This window comes from Oncorhynchus mykiss, chromosome 14, assembly GCF_013265735.2.
Source record: "Oncorhynchus mykiss isolate Arlee chromosome 14, USDA_OmykA_1.1, whole genome shotgun sequence".
NCBI lineage: Eukaryota > Metazoa > Chordata > Actinopteri > Salmoniformes > Salmonidae > Oncorhynchus > Oncorhynchus mykiss.
In genome coordinates this window covers 35,677,098-35,697,589 of record NC_048578.1, presented here as the reverse complement: position 1 = coordinate 35,697,589, position 20,492 = coordinate 35,677,098, and the positions used below count along the sequence as shown (strand labels likewise).

Below are 20,492 nucleotides of genomic sequence, written 5' to 3'. Positions count from 1 at the left end.
TGACTGATGAGATGGCATTGGCAGCTGTTGGCCAGGTGTCTTAGTTATCAGCCCATTGTCATGAGCCACAACAGTTTAATTCTCACCTGTGTTGTTTTAGCACACCTGTGGTGTTGTAGCACACCTGTGCTAGGTGACGTGCTATGTTGCTCTAGAAGTGTTTCCAAATACAAACGTCATGTCCCTCTCTCGTGGTTCTCTCTAGCGAGGCAGCGCCTGAGTGTCCTGTTACCAACACAATACCACTGTCTCGTACCAGGAGAGTGATTATGGAGGTCTTTTGTCCCCTTTCCCCTGCAGGTCAACACAGAGGTCTGGGGACTATGGTGTCTAAAGTACAGAGCCTGAAACTGGACACCAGTGTGTGGAGCAACGAGATCGTCCAGGTGAGAGGAAAGGGAACGGTTCTTCAGGGAAGGGTGCGGGAAAGAATCAGGGGGAAATGCTCATTTTAGTCAAGTGGCAAAATATTTTCCAGGATACTGAAATTAGTTTGTTTTGTTGTGTATCAGGTACTTCTCGCCACTTTTACCTCCCCAAAAAAATCCATTATATTGGAACAGTTTCAATATATTTTGTACGTTTTTAAGTTGAAAGTCAGATGATAGACTGTGAATATGCTAAAACCCTCATGACTTCCCTTTTTTATTCTGTGTTTGTGTTCGTCAGCTCTTCATAATGTTGGGGAACGACCGAGCCAATGAGTTCTGGGCGGCCAGGCTATCTCCAGCCGACGGGTTAGACTGTGACGCCACACCGGACCAGCGGAAGGAGTTTATCATCCAGAAGTACCGTGAGGGGCGCTACCGACACCCCCACCCCAACTTCAACACACAGGAGGAGCTGCTCAAGGTACAGGAACACAAATAGTATAGATTTCAAATATATAGCTGCTATAAGAGGATTCAAAGGACGTGTGTTGCGGGCTCCCGAGTGGCACGGCGGTCTAAGGCACTGCATCTCAGTGCAAGAGGCGTCACTACGGTCCCTGGTTTGAATCCAGGCTGTATCGCAACTGGCCGTGATTGGGAGTCCCGTAGGGTAGCGCAGAATTGGCCCAGTGTCGTCCGGGTTTGACCCTGGGTAGGCCGTCATTGTAAATAAGAATTTGTTCTTAATAACTGACTTGCCCAGTTAAATAAAGGTTCAATATAATAAAAAGTATAGGCTATATTCGTACCATTAAACCCTTAACACTAGTGTACAAGGTGCACGAATGGAGAACATTTTCTAGTTTGTTATGAAGGAACAATTAAATTACTATCTGTCTTGACAGCCTTGGCTGACTGCTGTGCCTCACAGTAAAAACACATGGAGGGGCCCTACCCTCACAGTAGAAACACATGGAGGGGCCCTACCCTTACAGTAGAAACACATGTTGGGACCCTACCCTTACAGTAGAAACACATGTTGGGACCCTACCCTTACAGTAGAAACACATGGAGGGGCCCTACCCTTACAGTAGAAACACATGTTGGGATCCTACTCTTACAGTAAAAACACATGTTGGGACCCTACCCTTACAGTAAAAACACATGGAGGGACCCTACCCTTACAGTAGAAACACATGGAGGGGCCCTACCCTCACAGTAGAAACACATGGAGGGGCCCTACCCTTACAGTAGAAACACATGTTGGGACCCTACCCTTACAGTAGAAACACATGTTGGGACCCTACCCTTACAGTAGAAACACATGGAGGGGCCCTACCCTTACAGTAGAAACACATGTTGGGATCCTACTCTTACAGTAAAAACACATGTTGGGACCCTACCCTTACAGTAAAAACACATGGAGGGACCCTACCCTTACAGTAGAAACACATGGAGGGGCCCTACCCTCACAGTAGAAACACATGTTGGGACCCTACCCTTACAGTAGAAACACATGTTGGGACCCTACCCTTACAGTAGAAACACATGTTGGGACCTTACCCTTACAGTAGAAACACATGTTGGGACCCTACCCTTACAGTAGAAACACATGGAGGGACCCTACCCTTACAGTAAAAACACATGGAGGGACCCTACCCTTACAGTGAAAACACATGTTGGGACCCTACCCTTACAGTAGAAACACATGTTGGGACCCTACCCTTACAGTGAAAACACATGTTGGGACCCTACCCTTACAGTAGAAACACATGTTGGGACCCTACCCTTACAGTAGAAACACATGTTGGGACCCTACCCTTACAGTAGAAACACATGTTGGGACCCTACCCTTGCAGTAGAAACACATGGAGGGACCCTACCCTTACAGTAGAAACACATGGAGGGACCCTGCCCTTACGGGGAAAAAACATGGAGGGACCCTACCCTTACAGTAGAAACACATGTTGGGGCCCTACCCTTACATTAGAAACACATGGAGGGACCCTACCCTTACAGTAGAAACACATGTTGGGACCCGACCCTTACAGTAAAAACTTATGTTGGGACCCTACCCTTACAGTAGAAACACATGGAGGGACCCTTCCCTTACAGTAAAAACACATGGAGGGACCCTACCCTCACAGTAGAAACACATGGAGGGACCCTACCCTCACAGTAGAAACACATGTTGGGACCCTACCCTTACAGTAGAAACACATGTTGGGACCCTACCCTTACAGTAGAAACACATGTTGGGACCCTACCATTACAGTAGAAACACATGTTGGGACCCTACCCTTACAGTAGAAACACATGTTGGGACCCTACCCTTACAGTAGAAACACATGGAGGGGCCCTACCCTTACAGTAGAAACACATGTTGGGACCCTACCCTTACAGTAGAAACACATGTTGGGACCCTACCCTTACAGTAGAAACACATGAAGGGGCCCTACCCTTACAGTAGAAACACATGTTGGGATCCTACTCTTACAGTAAAAACACATGTTGGGACCCTACCCTTACAGTAAAAACACATGGAGGGACCCTACCCTTACAGTAGAAACACATGGAGGGGCCCTACCCTCACAGTAGAAACACATGTTGGGACCCTACCCTTACAGTAGAAACACATGTTGGGACCCTACCCTTACAGTAGAAACACATGTTGGGACCTTACCCTTACAGTAGAAACACATGTTGGGACCCTACCCTTACAGTAGAAACACATGGAGGGACCCTACCCTTACAGTAAAAACACATGGAGGGACCCTACCCTTACAGTGAAAACACATGTTGGGACCCTACCCTTACAGTAGAAACACATGTTGGGACCCTACCCTTACAGTGAAAACACATGTTGGGACCCTACCCTTACAGTAGAAACACATGTTGGGACCCTACCCTTACAGTAGAAACACATGTTGGGACCCTACCCTTACAGTAGAAACACATGTTGGGACCCTACCCTTGCAGTAGAAACACATCTGGAGGGACCCTACCCTTACAGTAGAAACACATGGAGGGACCCTGCCCTTACGGGGAAAAAACATGGAGGGACCCTACCCTTACAGTAGAAACACATGTTGGGACCCTACCCTTACATTAGAAACACATGGAGGGACCCTACCCTTACAGTAGAAACACATGTTGGGACCCGACCCTTACAGTAAAAACTTATGTTGGGACCCTACCCTTACAGTAGAAACACATGGAGGGACCCTTCCCTTACAGTAAAAACACATGGAGGGACCCTACCCTCACAGTAGAAACACATGGAGGGACCCTACCCTCACAGTAGAAACACATGTTGGGACCCTACCCTTACAGTAGAAACACATGTTGGGACCCTACCCTTACAGTAGAAACACATGTTGGGACCCTACCCTTACAGTAGAAACACATGTTGGGACCCTACCCTTACAGTAGAAACACATGGAGGGACCCTACCCTTACAGTAGAAACACATGGAGGGGCCCTACCCTTACAGTAGAAACACATGTTGGGACCCTACCCTTACAGTAGAAACACATGTTGGGACCCTACCCTTACAGTAGAAACACATGGAGGGGCCCTACCCTTACAGTAGAAACACATGTTGGGATCCTACTCTTACAGTAAAAACACATGTTGGGACCCTACCCTTACAGTAAAAACACATGGAGGGACCCTACCCTTACAGTAGAAACACATGGAGGGGCCCTACCCTCACAGTAGAAACACATGTTGGGACCCTACCCTTACAGTAGAAACACATGTTGGGACCCTACCCTTACAGTAGAAACACATGTTGGGACCTTACCCTTACAGTAGAAACACATGTTGGGACCCTACCCTTACAGTAGAAACACATGGAGGGACCCTACCCTTACAGTAAAAACACATGGAGGGACCCTACCCTTACAGTGAAAACACATGTTGGGACCCTACCCTTACAGTAGAAACACATGTTGGGACCCTACCCTTACAGTGAAAACACATGTTGGGACCCTACCCTTACAGTAGAAACACATGTTGGGACCCTACCCTTACAGTAGAAACACATGTTGGGACCCTACCCTTACAGTAGAAACACATGTTGGGACCCTACCCTTACAGTAGAAACACATGTTGGGACCCTACCCTTGCAGTAGAAACACATGGAGGGACCCTACCCTTACAGTAGAAACACATGGAGGGACCCTGCCCTTACGGGGAAAAAACATGGAGGGACCCTACCCTTACAGTAGAAACACATGTTGGGACCCTACCCTTACATTAGAAACACATGGAGGGACCCTACCCTTACAGTAGAAACACATGTTGGGACCCGACCCTTACAGTAAAAACTTATGTTGGGACCCTACCCTTACAGTAGAAACACATGGAGGGACCCTTCCCTTACAGTAAAAACACATGGAGGGACCCTACCCTCACAGTAGAAACACATGGAGGGACCCTACCCTCACAGTAGAAACACATGTTGGGACCCTACCCTTACAGTAGAAACACATGTTGGGACCCTACCCTTACAGTAGAAACACATGTTGGGACCCTACCCTTACAGTAGAAACACATGTTGGGACCTTACCCTTACAGTAGAAACACATGTTGGGACCCTACCCTTACAGTAGAAACACATGGAGGGACCCTACCCTTACAGTAAAAACACATGGAGGGACCCTACCCTTACAGTGAAAACACATGTTGGGACCCTACCCTTACAGTAGAAACACATGTTGGGACCCTACCCTTACAGTGAAAACACATGTTGGGACCCTACCCTTACAGTAGAAACACATGTTGGGACCCTACCCTTACAGTAGAAACACATGTTGGGACCCTACCCTTACAGTAGAAACACATGTTGGGACCCTACCCTTGCAGTAGAAACACATGGAGGGACCCTACCCTTACAGTAGAAACACATGGAGGGACCCTGCCCTTACGGGGAAAAAACATGGAGGGACCCTACCCTTACAGTAGAAACACATGTTGGGACCCTACCCTTACATTAGAAACACATGGAGGGACCCTACCCTTACAGTAGAAACACATGTTGGGACCCGACCCTTACAGTAAAAACTTATGTTGGGACCCTACCCTTACAGTAGAAACACATGGAGGGACCCTTCCCTTACAGTAAAAACACATGGAGGGACCCTACCCTCACAGTAGAAACACATGGAGGGACCCTACCCTCACAGTAGAAACACATGTTGGGACCCTACCCTTACAGTAGAAACACATGTTGGGACCCTACCCTTACAGTAGAAACACATGTTGGGACCCTACCCTTACAGTAGAAACACATGTTGGGACCCTACCCTTACAGTAGAAACACATGTTGGGACCCTACCCTTACAGTAGAAACACATGGAGGGGCCCTACCCTTACAGTAGAAACACATGTTGGGACCCTACCCTTACAGTAGAAACACATGTTGGGACCCTACCCTTACAGTAGAAACACATGAAGGGGCCCTACCCTTACAGTAGAAACACATGTTGGGATCCTACTCTTACAGTAAAAACACATGTTTGGACCCTACCCTTACAGTAAAAACACATGGAGGGACCCTACCCTTACAGTAGAAACACATGGAGGGGCCCTACCCTCACAGTAGAAACACATGTTGGGACCCTACCCTTACAGTAGAAACACATGTTGGGACCCTACCCTTACAGTAGAAACACATGTTGGGACCTTACCCTTACAGTAGAAACACATGTTGGGACCCTACCCTTACAGTAGAAACACATGGAGGGACCCTACCCTTACAGTAAAAACACATGGAGGGACCCTACCCTTACAGTGAAAACACATGTTGGGACCCTACCCTTACAGTAGAAACACATGTTGGGACCCTACCCTTACAGTGAAAACACATGTTGGGACCCTACCCTTACAGTAGAAACACATGTTGGGACCCTACCCTTACAGTAGAAACACATGTTGGGACCCTACCCTTACAGTAGAAACACATGTTGGGACCCTACCCTTGCAGTAGAAACACATCTGGAGGGACCCTACCCTTACAGTAGAAACACATGGAGGGACCCTGCCCTTACGGGGAAAAAACATGGAGGGACCCTACCCTTACAGTAGAAACACATGTTGGGACCCTACCCTTACATTAGAAACACATGGAGGGACCCTACCCTTACAGTAGAAACACATGTTGGGACCCGACCCTTACAGTAAAAACTTATGTTGGGACCCTACCCTTACAGTAGAAACACATGGAGGGACCCTTCCCTTACAGTAAAAACACATGGAGGGACCCTACCCTCACAGTAGAAACACATGGAGGGACCCTACCCTCACAGTAGAAACACATGTTGGGACCCTACCCTTACAGTAGAAACACATGTTGGGACCCTACCCTTACAGTAGAAACACATGTTGGGACCCTACCCTTACAGTAGAAACACATGTTGGGACCCTACCCTTACAGTAGAAACACATGTTGGGACCCTACCCTTACAGTAGAAACACATGTTGGGACCCTACCCTTACAGTAGAAACACATGGAGGGGCCCTACCCTTACAGTAGAAACACATGTTGGGACCCTACCCTTACAGTAGAAACACATGTTGGGACCCTACCCTTACAGTAGAAACACATGGAGGGGCCCTACCCTTACAGTAGAAACACATGTTGAGATCCTACTCTTACAGTAAAAACACATGTTGGGACCCTACCCTTACAGTAAAAACACATGGAGGGACCCTACCCTTACAGTAGAAACACATGGAGGGGCCCTACCCTCACAGTAGAAACACATGTTGGGACCCTACCCTTACAGTAGAAACACATGTTGGGACCCTACCCTTACAGTAGAAACACATGTTGGGACCTTACCCTTACAGTAGAAACACATGTTGGGACCCTACCCTTACAGTAGAAACACATGGAGGGACCCTACCCTTACAGTAAAAACACATGGAGGGACCCTACCCTTACAGTGAAAACACATGTTGGGACCCTACCCTTACAGTAGAAACACATGTTGGGACCCTACCCTTACAGTGAAAACACATGTTGGGACCCTACCCTTACAGTAGAAACACATGTTGGGACCCTACCCTTACAGTAGAAACACATGTTGGGACCCTACCCTTGCAGTAGAAACACATGGAGGGACCCTACCCTTACAGTAGAAACACATGGAGGGACCCTACCCTTACAGTAGAAACACATGGAGGGACCCTGCCCTTACGGGGAAAAAACATGGAGGGACCCTACCCTTACAGTAGAAACACATGTTGGGACCCTACCCTTACATTAGAAACACATGGAGGGACCCTACCCTTACAGTAGAAACACATGTTGGGACCCGACCCTTACAGTAAAAACTTATGTTGGGACCCTACCCTTACAGTAGAAACACATGGAGGGACCCTTCCCTTACAGTAAAAACACATGGAGGGACCCTACCCTCACAGTAGAAACACATGGAGGGACCCTACCCTTACAGTAGAAACACATGTTGGGACCCTACCCTTACAGTAGAAACACATGTTGGGACCCTACCCTTACAGTAGAAACACATGTTGGGACCCTACCCTTACAGTAGAAACACATGGAGGGACCCTACCCTTACAGTAAAAACACATGGAGGGACCCTGCCCTTACAGTAAAAACACATGGAGGGACCCTACCCTTACAGTAGAAACACATGTTGGGACCCTACCCTTACAGTAGAAACACATGGAGGGACCCTACCCTTACAGTAAAAACACATGGAGGGACCCTACCCTTACAGTAGAAACACATGTTTGGACCCTACCCTTACAGTAGAAACACATGGAGGGAACCTACCCTTACAGTAAAAACACATGGAGGGACCCTACCCTTACAGTAGAAACACATGTTTGGACCCTACCCTTACAGTAGAAACACATGGAGGGACCCTACCCTTACAGTAAAAACACATGGAGGGACCCTACCCTTACAGTAAAAACACATGGAAGGACACTACCCTTACAGTAAAAACACATGAAGGGACCCTACCCTAACAGTAGAAACACATGTTGGGACCCTACCCTTACAGTAGAAACACATGGAGGGACCCTACCCTTATGGGAAAAACACATGGAGGGACCCTACCCTTACAGTAAAAACACATGTTGGGACCGTACCCTTACAGTAGAAACACATGGAGGGACCCTACCCTTACAGTAAAAACACATGGAGGGACCCTACCCTTATGGAGGGACCTTACCCTTACAGTAGAAACACATGTTGGGACCGTACCCTTACAGTAGAAACACATGGAGGGACCCTACCCTCACAGTAGAAACACATGTTGGGACCCTACCCTCACAGTAGAAACACATGTTGGGACCCTACCCTTACAGTAAAAACACATGTTGGGACCCTACCCTTACAGTAAAAACACATGTTGGGACCCTACCCTTACAGTAGAAACACATGGAGGGACCCTACCCTTACAGTAGAAACACATGGAGGGACCCTACCCTTATGGGAAAAACACATGTTGGGACCCTACCCTTACAGTAGAAACACATGTTGGGACCCTACCCTTACAGTAGAAACACATGGAGGGACCCTACCCTTACAGTAGAAACACATGTTGGGACCCTACCCTTACAGTAGAAACACATGGAGGGACCCTACCCTTACAGTAGAAACACATGTTGGGACACTACCCTTACAGTAGAAACACATGGAGGGACCCTACCCTTACAGTAGAAACACATGGAGGGACCCTACCCTTACAGTAGAAACACATGTTGGGACTCTACCCTTACAGTAGAATCACATGTTGGGACCCTACCCTTACAGTAGAAACACATGTTGGGACCCTACCCTTACAGTAGAAACACATGTTGGGACCCTACCCTTACAGTAGAAACACATGGAGGGACCCTACCCTTATGGGAAAAACACATGGAGGGACCCTACCCTTACAGTAAAAACACATGGAGGGACCCTACCCTTACAGTAGAAACACATGGAGGGACCCTACCCTTACAGTAGAAACATATGGAGGGACCCTACCCTTAGAGTAGAAACACATGTTGGGACCCTACCCTTACAGTAAAAACACATGTTGGGACCCTGCCCTTACAGTAGAAACACATGTTGGGACCCTACCCTTACAGTAGAAACACATGTTGGGACCTTACCCTTACAGTAGAAACACATGGAGGGACCCTACCCTTACAGTATAAACACATGTTGGGACCCTACCCTTACAGTAGAAACACATGTTGGGACACTACCCTTACAGTAGAAACACATGGAGGGACCCTACCCTTACAGTAGAAACACATGGAGGGACCCTACCCTTACAGTAGAAACACATGTTGGGACCCTACCCTTACAGTAGAAACACATGTTGGGACCCTACCCTTACAGTAGAAACACATGTTGGGACCCTACCCTTACAGTAGAAACACATGTTGGGACCCTACCCTTACAGTAAAAACACATGGAGGGACCCTACCCTTACAGTAGAAACACATGTTGGGACCCTACCCTTACAGTAGAAACACATGGAGGGACCCTACCCTCACAGTAGAAACACATGTTGGGACCCTACCCTTACAGTAGAAACACATGTTGGGACCCTACCCTTACAGTAGAAACACATGGAGGGACCCTACCCTTACAGTAGAAACACATGTTGGGACCCTACCCTTACAGTAGAAACACATGGAGGGACCCTACCCTTACAGTAGAAACACATGTTGGGACCCTACCCTTACAGTAGAAACACATGTTGGGACCCTACCCTTACAGTAGAAACACATGTTGGGACCCTACCCTTACAGTAGAAACACATGTTGGGACCCTACCCTTACAGTAGAAACACATGTTGGGACCCTACCCTTACAGTAGAAACACATGTTGGGACCCTACCCTTACAGTAGAAACACATGTTGGGACCCTACCCTTACAGTAGAAACACATGGAGGGACCCTACCCTCACAGTAAAAACACATGGAGGGACCCTACCCTTACAGTAGAAACACATGTTGGGACCCTACCCTTACAGTAGAAACACATGTTGGGACCCTACCCTCACAGTAGAAACACATGTTGGGACCCTACCCTTACAGTAGAAACACATGGAGGGACCCTACCCTTACAGTAGAAACACATTTTGGGACCCTACCCTTACAGTAGAAACACATGGAGGGACCCTACCCTCACAGTAGAAACACATGTTGGGACCCTACCCTTACAGTAGAAACATATGTTGGGACCCTACCCTTATGGAGGGACCCTACCCTTACAGTAGAAACACATGGAGGGACCCTACCCTTACAGTAAAAACACATGGAGGGACCCTACCCTTACAGTAGAAACACATGTTGGGACCCTACCCTTACAGTAGAAACACATGTTGGGACCCTACCCTCACAGTAGAAACACATGTTGGGACCCTACCCTTACAGTAAAAACACATGGAGGGACCCTACCCTTACAGTAGACACACATGGAGGGACCCTACCCTTACAGTAGACACACATGGAGGGACCCTACCCTTACAGTAGAAACACATGGAGGGACCCTGCCCTTACAGTAGAAACACATGGATTTCACGTGATCACATGTGAATTTAATGTGATTACACGAAACGTGATCACATGTGAAGCCTTCTAAAAAATACTTCTAGTCGAAATAGGTATCCTTACATACTTCTGTAAGGATACACATTTAGACTAGATGGTATTGGTGGTAGTTTTAGTATCTGTAACCTATCATGCAGCTAGACATTTACCCCAACAATAATGACATGGAATGTGCTGTTGAAACTAAAACAATTAGAGTAGATAAGGGGGGGGGGGGGGGGGGGGGGGGGGGGATTCACATTTAGGGGGGCAGTTGAATGGACAGGGGACTTTTTGGAATTTGGGCTGAATGTCTGTCCCCGTGACTGTGGATGCTTTTAGTGGTGTGTGTGGTGCGTCAGCCTAATGCTTTCCTCTCTCTCTGTCTCTCTCTCTGTCTCTCTCTCGCTCTCTCTCTCTTTTCTCTCTTTCTTTTCTCTCTCTCTCTTCTCTCTCTACCCTGCAGGTTCTGTGTACTGCTGTGACCCAGCAGAACCTGCTGAAGACAGTCACCCAGATCTTCACCGAGGCAGAGGCGGTCCGATCCCGCCTCGCTGCCTCTAATGGATATGACAAGCATCTGTCTCAGGAATACTCCCGCTCACAGGACACCTCGGGTAAGGCAGGCTTTATCTGCCTCCTGGACATTATTTTTACTGCGTTATGTCACTATTATGCGACCGTGCAGTATAAGGTATAAGGTCGTGTACTCAGCAACCGGCAATGGTTTGATAAAGAAACCCAGATAACCATCCAAAAGGTTATCATCAGAACATTTGTCTGTCCAGTTTGTGAAATCTATACATACATTTTTATATCTCTGTGTTTTTAAATGTACGATGAAATAATTTAATTATTTAATCGTAGAGGTATTTGGGGCGGCAGTGGTTAGAGCGTTGGACTAGTAACCGAAAGGTTGCAAGTTCAAAGCTGAGCTGACAAGGTCTGTCGTTCTGCCCCTGAACAAGGCAGTTAACCCACTGTTCCTAGGCCGTCATTGTAAATAAGAATTTGTTCTTAACTGACTTGCCTGGTTAAATAAAGGTCAAATTAAAAAAATTCACCAAGAGCTGCTTTTCTGGAAGTGTTTGAGTGTTTTGTTGCAGGTTTGTGTATCCTGGAAGCGTTTTGCTAGCCGAGCCTTTTGTGATGTGACAGTTGGGTCTTCCTCTGTATGTTCGCCTGTAGAGCTGCTGGAGTAAAAGATTAACAGAGTTCAAGCTTTCTCTGTTCAAACAGCACAACTAGAATAATGGAGGGGAAAAACACATTTTTAAAAACAGAAACATTTCTAACCCAACCCATCCGCATTTCAATGAATAAGTTAAATGAAATGAAGCATCGCGTATGTATGTATCGTCTTGTAAATGTGTTTTATTATGACTTATTCATGAAAGGTATTATAAAGTTTGACTTAATGTTTTGCCCTGTTTGCCTTAGACCACAACGTGATGGCTAGACTCAAAACTTGTCCATGTCTTCTTCATGTTGTTCTCTGCTGTTTTCCTCAGACCACAGTGTCTATGATGAGATTATGCAGGCCGTGCTGCACTCCGGCTACCTCTACAAGTCAGCCTCAATGAACAAAGGGACATTATCCAGGAAAACCAGAGAAGGTAGGTGTGTGTGTGTGTGTGTAGGTGTGTAGGTGTGTGTGTGTGTGTGTGTGTGTGTGCGTGTGTGTGTGCGTGTGCGTGTGTTGATGGGTGCTAACAGCACACCACTTGGCACGGGTTGAATAGAGGAATACTGCCTCCTCAGTAACATCAGTATAAAGGCCTGTAGAGAACAAAGTACTTTATACGACCAAATACTGACTGGGCCAATTCTGTTAGGAAATACACTACTCACTGTTAGTGGCTGGTGTCTCTACAGTAAAACAAGAGTTTTGTGATTTAGAAAGTTACTCATAGTTACTTGTAGTTTATTTCTCTTTAAAAACACAGCCCGTCATAAAATTCGAAAAGTACATTTATTTAGAAAGGTACCTCGATTTCCCGTCTTCATTGCATTTGTTCGCTCTAATAGCCGAAAGATGGAGATTCTGAAGTATGGCAAAGCAGGACTATCAAGAAAGTAACAGGCTATATTTTTGCTGTTATTTGCCCCCCCCCCCCCCCAGATTTCCAGAAGTACTGGTGCACGGTGGAGAGGTCTCTTCTGTTCTATGAGTCTGACCGATGTCCTGATCCTAGCATGAAGATCAACGTCAAAGACATCGTCTGTCTGGGAGTCAGCAGGCCGGACTCCTGCAACAACAACGGCTTCATTGACAGGTTAGAGGACCAATCATGGCACAGTAACTAATGTAGGCGGCCAATCACACTGTCTGTCTCAAACACGCACGCGGAAAGGATACATTTAGCATGAAATGGTAATACCACTGCCACTCAATGTACAGGCATCTACCAACTAGTGTTGATCTAATGCCCTTCACGAATGTTCCTGTGTGTTGTTGTAGGTTTCTCTATACGTTTCAACTGTACCTGTCCTCAGAGAAGCTCTATCAGTTTGGATTGGAAACTCCTGATGCACTGCAATGTTGGGTCAAGGCCATCGGAAAGGTATGAGATGACTTTCTATCCCCAAAGTGTGCAATGCCTGCACACTGATGATGCCAATTCTCAGCTTTACTGGTGTAGTTAGAGCCCTCCAGCTCACAACGTTGTAATGTCCCTCTGCATGCATAAAGCCCCCCCCCCCTTACAGTGAAGTGTGCCCTCCTTTCTAACCAACACCATCTATGTACTGTACTAGCCTGGGATGTCTCTGTTCAGTGTTCCCCCTTGTATTTGAACCACTTCCTGTGTTGTCTTCCTCAGGCCGCCACACCTTTAAGCTGCCACTGCCTGCTAGCGAGGGAGTTTGAGCGGGTGGGAGTCCTGCGTTACAAGGCCATGCGAGACCCTTCTCAGTGGAAAGTGGGATATTTTGTCCTTCAGAAGTCTAACCTCTTCATCTGCCCAGGGAACGACGGAGCAGCTGAGGACATTATCAACCTTAAACGTCTGCAAGAGCTCAGTGAGTCTCCTGTCCTGACCAAAGCTTTACGGGCACTGTGTGGTAATGCAGTTGCTCAAATACTGTTTGGCAACTCCTTACTGAAACATTGACCATGTTATGTCCCAACTAGGGATTGCAATAAAGCTGCCAACAAAGGAAGTACTATAGTCATTCAAAACCCGTCTGACTATAAAGAGAGAGCCTACTGCCAGCTTGAGACATTTCTCTGCCTTAACTACACCAAGCACTGTTTTCTTTGAGCAACTGTCTGCTGATGAGTGATTTGGTCCGTCTTCCATTTGTTCTGTGTTTGTCTCCTAGGTATAGTAACTGAGAACCAAAACCATGAGAAGAAGGAAATTCTGGTTTTGGTTGAAAAAGGAAGGTTGGTTTTCAGTCTCTTCCTGTTTTAATTCAATACATATGTAATTACACAAGTATGTCAACATATCAAGGCTAGTTTGACGCCTAAAGTATACCCAGCTAGGGAGGAATGGAAATTTCAGGATGAGAATAATTTGACCATGAAAATCATTTTTTGGGGGGGAGCTGGATTGAGTGATTTTACAGTAGTGATTTTCTCTGAAACTTCACCTCTTGAGTATCGACATGTCCCCCCACCCCACCCCAGAACGCTTCACCTCCAGGGGATGGGTCGGTTAGACTTCTCCCTGTGGTACGCAGACATCCAGAGAGCGGCTGGAGGGAAGGGCAACACCCTGAGAGAACAGCAGCTCAGCAGGAATGATATCCCCATCATCGTAGACAGCTGCATCGCCTTCATCACACAGTATGGTAAGGGAAGAGTCTGGGTATTCTACTCCATTACACAGTATAGTAAGGGAAGAGTCTGGGTATTCTACTCCATCACACAGTATAGTAAGGGAAGAGTCTGGGTATTCTACTCCATTACACAGTATATTAAAGGAAGAGTCTGGGTATTCTACTCTATTACACAGTATAGTAAGGGAAGAGTCTGGGTATTCTACTCCATTACACAGTATAGTAAGGGAAGAGTCTGGGTATTCTACTCCATTACACAGTATAGTAAGGGAAGGGTCTGGGTATTCTACTCCATTACACAGTATAGTAAGGGAAGAGTCTGAGTATTCTACTCCATCACACAGTATAGTAAGGGAAGAGTCTGGGTATTCTACTCCATTACACAGTATAGTAAGGGAAGAGTCTGAGTATTCTACTCCATTACACAGTATAGTAAGGGAAGAGTCTGAGTATTCTACTCCATCACACAGTATAGTAAGGGAAGAGTCTGGGTATTCTACTCCATTACACAGTATAGTAAGGGAAGAGTCTGAGTATTCTACTCCATCACACAGTATAGTAAGGGAAGAGTCTGGGTATTCTACTCCATTACACAGTATAGTAATAGATTCTGCATTTTCCAGTGATCTTCCGTGATAGGATCCACAGCATTTAATACATTTTCAGTGGAGGTAATCCTTTATATTAAAGTACTTTAACAGGACTCTCATATATAAGGGGTTTATAAATAGTTAATCCATTCATTATAACTCTGCAGTGGCCTGTAAGGGTTTCTTCAGTTTAACTGTACTTTACGCCAGCCAGAGACGGCCTAGGAACAGTGGGTTAACTGCCTGTTCAGGGGCAGAACTAGTCCAACGCTCTAACCACTAGGCTACCCTGCCGCCCCGATGACTGATGTACTGGATCTGATGTGTGATCTGCTCGTCAGGTCTGGGTCACGAGGGGATCTACAGGAAGAACGGAGCCACGTCCAGGATCAAACTACTGATGGAGGAGTTCAGGAACGATGCTCGCAACGTCAAGCTCCGGATCGGGGATAACTTCATAGAGGATGTGACTGATGTCCTGAAGAGGTTCTTCAGGGAGATAGACGACCCCATCTTCATGGCTGACCTGCATCAGCTATGGAAGGAGGCTGTCAGTAAGTACAGGTGTCTCTGGTGGCAAAAACATATTTAATCTCAGTGAGACTAACATCTTTTAATAAAGGCTGTAATCTCAGACAGCGCACATGAAGCTATTATTTTGTTTCTGTCACTGACTTAATCGGATCAAAGTTAATTTGTCACGTGCGCTGAATACAACAGGTGTAGTAGACCTTACAGTGAAATGCTGAATACAACAGGTGTAGTAGACCTTACAGTGAAATGCTGAATACAACAGGTGTAGTAGACCTTACAGTGAAATGCTGAATACAACAGGTGTAGTAGACCTTACAGTGAAATGCTGAATACAACAGGTGTAGTAGACCTTACAGTGAAATGCTGAATACAACAGGTGTAGTAGACCTTACAGTGAAATGCTGAATACAACAGGTGTAGTAGACCTTACAGTGAAATGCTGAATACAACAGGTGTAGTAGACCTTACAGTGAAATGCTGAATACAACAGGTGTAGGTAGACCTTACAGTGAAATGCTGAATACAACAGGTGTAGTAGACCTCACAGTGAAATGCTGAATACAACAGGTGTAGTAGACCTTACAGTGAAATGCTGAATACAACAGGTGTAGTAGACCTTACAGTGAAATGCTGAATACAACAGGTGTAGTAGACCTTACAGTGAAATGCTGAATACAACAGGTGTAGTAGACCTTACAGTGAAATGCTGAATACAACAGGTGTAGTAGACCTTACAGTGAAATGCTGAATACAACAGGTGTAGTAGACCTTACAGTGAAATGCTGAATACAACAGGTGTAGTAGACCTTACAGTGAAATGCTGAATACAACAGGTGTAGTAGACCTTACAGTGAAATGCTGAATACAACAGGTGTAGTAGACCTTACAGTGAAATGCTGAATACAACAGGTGTAGTAGACCTTACAGTGAAATGCTGAATACAACAGGTGTAGGTAGACCTTACAGTGAAATGCTGAATACAACAGGTGTAGTAGACCTCACAGTGAAATGCTGAATACAACAGGTGTAGTAGACCTTACAGTGAAATGCTGAATACAACAGGTGTAGTAGACCTTACAGTGAAATGCTGAATACAACAGGTGTAGTAGACCTTACAGTGAAATGCTGAATACAACAGGTGTAGTAGACCTTACAGTGAAATGCTGAATACAACAGGTGTAGTAGACCTTACAGTGAAATGCTGAATACAACAGGTGTAGAAGACCTTACAGTGAAATGCTGAATACAACAGGTGTAGTAGACCTTACAGTGAAATGCTGAATACAACAGGTGTAGAAGACCTTACAGTGAAATGCTGAATACAACAGGTGTAGTAGACCTTACAGTGAAATGCTGAATACAACAGGTTAGACCTTACAGTGAAATGCTGAATACAACAGGTGTAGTAGACCTTACAGTGAAATGCTGATTACAACAGGTGTAGTAGACCTTACAGTGAAATGCTGAATACAACAGGTTAGACCTTACAGTGAAATGCTGAATACAACAGGTTAGACCTTACAGTGAAATGCTGAATACAACAGGTGTAGTAGACCTTACAGTGAAATGCTGAATACAACAGGTGTAGTAGACCTTACAGTGAAATGCTGAATACAACAGGTGTAGTAGACCTTACAGTGAAATGCTGAATACAACAGGTGTAGTAGACCTTACAGTGAAATGCTGAATACAACAGGTGTAGGTAGACCTTACAGTGAAATGCTGAATACAACAGGTGTAGGTAGACCTTACAGTGAAATGCTGAATACAACAGGTGTAGTAGACCTTACAGTGAAATGCTGAATACAACAGGTGTAGTAGACCTTACAGTGAAATGCTGAATACAGCAGGTGTAGTAGGCCTCACAGTGAAATGCTGAATACAACAGGTGTAGGTAGACCTTACAGTGAAATGCTGAATACAACAGGTGTAGTAGACCTTACAGTGAAATGCTGAATACAACAGGTGTAGTAGACCTTACAGTGAAATGCTGAATACAACAGGTGTAGGTAGACCTTACAGTGAAATGCTGAATACAACAGGTGTAGTAGACCTTACAGTGAAATGCTGAATACAACAGGTGTAGTAGACCTCACAGTGAAATGCTGAATACAACAGGTGTAGTAGACCTTACAGTGAAATGCTGAATACAACAGGTGTAGTAGACCTTACAGTGAAATGCTGAATACAACAGGTGTAGTAGACCTTACAGTGAAATGCTTACTTACAGGCTCTAACCAACAGTGCCACATGTAAGTTTTTAAAAAAAAGGTATTTGTTGAACAATAGGTACGTAAATAAATAAAAAATAACAGTAGAGGCCAAATACAGTAGAGGCCAAATACAGTAGAGAGGCTATATACAGTAGAGAGGCTATATACAGTAGAGAGGCTATATACAGTAGAGAGGCTATATACAGGAGAGGCTATATACAGTAGAGAGGCTATATACAGTATAGAGGCTATATACAGTAGAGAGGCTATAAACAGTAGAGAGGCTATAAACAGTAGAGAGGCTATAAACAGTAGAGAGGCTAAATACAGTAGAGAGGCTAAATACAGTAGAGAGGCTACATACAGTAGCGAGGCTATAAACAGTAGAGGCTATAACTATAGAGAGGCTATATACAGTAGAGAGGCTATATACAGTAGAGAGGCTATATACAGTAGAGAGGCTATATACAGTAGAGAGGCTATATACAGTAGAGAGGCTACATACAGTAGAGAGGCTACATACAGTAGAGAGGCTACATACAGTAGAGAGGCTACAAACAGTAGAGAGGCTATAAACAGTAGAGAGGCTATAAACAGTAGAGAGGCTATAGACAGTAGAGAGGCTATAGACAGTAGAGAGGCTATAGACAGTAGAGAGGCTATATACAGTAGAGAGGCTATAAATAGTAGAGGCTATAGACAGTAGAGAGGCTATAGACAGTAGCGAGGCTATAGACAGTAGCGAGGCTATAGACAGTAGCGAGGCTATATACAGTAGAGAGGCTATAGACAGTAGAGAGGCTATATACACGGTTAGTCGGGCTGTTTGACCTAGTCGTCTTGGTCCCCTTATAGGGCTTCCACCAAGCTGTGTCACTGGTGCTCATCAGGATGTACCACAACGTATCCTTTTGAAATCTTAACTGGTTCCCGTTTGTCCCTTTTTGTATAGGAACAGCCAAGGATAAGAACCAGCGTCTGGACAGATACAAGGAGATCATCCGTAGTTTACCTAGAGTCAACAGGACTACCCTGGCTGCTCTCATCAGCCACCTCTACAGGTCATTATACCCTCAGTGTTAACAGGTCTCTCATCAGCCACCTCTACAGCTCATTATACCCTCAGTGTTAACAGGTCTCTCATCAGCCACCTCTACAGGTCATTATACCCTCAGTGTTAACATGTCTCTCATCAGCCACCTCTACGGGTCTGTATACCCTCAGTGTTAACAGGACTCTCATCAGCCACCTCTACAGGTCTGTATACCCTCAGGGTTAACAGGACTCTCATCAGCCACCTCTACAGGTCTGTATACCCTCAGGGTTAACAGGACTCTCATCAGCCACCTCTACAGGTCTGTATACCCTCAGGGTTAACAGGACTCTCATCAGCCACCTCTACAGGTCTGTATACCCTCAGGGTTAACAGGACTCTCATCAGCCACCTCTACAGGTCTGTATACCCTCAGGGTTAACAGGACTCTCATCAGCCACCTCTACAGGTCTGTATACCCTCAGTGTTAACAGGACTCTCATCAGCCACCTCTACAGGTCTGTATACCTTCAGTGTTAACAGGACTCTCATCAGCCACCTCTACAGGTCTGTATACCTTCAGTGTTAACAGGACATTCATCAGCCACCTCTACAGGTCTGTATACCCTCAGTGTTAACAGGACTCTCATCAGCCACCTCTACAGGTCTGTATACCCTCAGTGTTAACAGGACATTCATCAGCCACCTCTACAGGTCTGTATACCCTCAATGTTAACATGACTCTCATCAGACACCAGTACAGGTCTGTATACCCTCAGTGTTAACAGGTCTCTCATCAGACACCAGTACAGGTCTGTATACCCTCAGTGTTAACAGGACTCTCATCAGCCACCTCTACAGGTCTGTATACCCTCAGTGTTAACAGGACTCTCATCAGCCACTTCTACAGAGCCTCAAACGGGACCTGTTGTAATGTTTAGACAATATCACTGGAAACTAAGCAGAGTTGGGGTCAATTCAATTTCAATTCAGTTTCAATTCAGTCAACTGAAATTCACATTTTCATAACTTTTCAGTCTACTTCCTGAATTAAATGAATTGACCCAAACCCTGAACAGTACCATTTATCATACTTCAACCTTACTGCCAAGTTGTCAACTTTTTGCCATTATTTGTTCTCTCTCTCTCTCTGTCTCTCTGTCTGTCGGTCCAGGGTTCAGAAGTGTGCAGACCTGAACCAGATGTGTACCAAGAACCTGTCCCTGCTGTTCGCCCCCAGCCTCTTCCAGACAGACGGGAAAGGAGAACACGAGGTGAAGATCGTTGAAGACCTCATAGACAACTACCTGTATGTCTTTGATGTGAGTAGTGTCTCATAGACAACTACCTGTATGTCTTTGATGTGAGTAGTGTCTCATAGACAACTACCTGTATG

At 45.7% G+C, this 20,492-nt stretch overlaps 1 protein-coding gene across 4 annotated transcripts in view; it reads left to right on the top strand.

The window, feature by feature from the left end:
- LOC110487789 (arf-GAP with Rho-GAP domain, ANK repeat and PH domain-containing protein 3) overlaps positions 1-20,492 on the top strand; it is a 67,927-nt gene that overhangs the window by 34,481 nt on the left and 12,954 nt on the right. For all 4 annotated transcript variants that reach the window (XM_036943433.1, XM_036943432.1, XM_036943430.1 and 1 more), the window contains 12 exons: positions 301-386; positions 670-852; positions 11,407-11,557; positions 12,452-12,556; positions 13,063-13,216; positions 13,402-13,504; positions 13,763-13,961; positions 14,265-14,328; positions 14,575-14,738; positions 15,658-15,870; positions 19,016-19,124; positions 20,271-20,418. In XM_036943433.1, the coding sequence (XP_036799328.1) occupies positions 301-386; positions 670-852; positions 11,407-11,557; positions 12,452-12,556; positions 13,063-13,216; positions 13,402-13,504; positions 13,763-13,961; positions 14,265-14,328; positions 14,575-14,738; positions 15,658-15,870; positions 19,016-19,124; positions 20,271-20,418 (1,679 nt within the window). The remainder of the gene's footprint in view (positions 1-300; positions 387-669; positions 853-11,406; positions 11,558-12,451; positions 12,557-13,062; positions 13,217-13,401; positions 13,505-13,762; positions 13,962-14,264; positions 14,329-14,574; positions 14,739-15,657; positions 15,871-19,015; positions 19,125-20,270; positions 20,419-20,492) is intronic.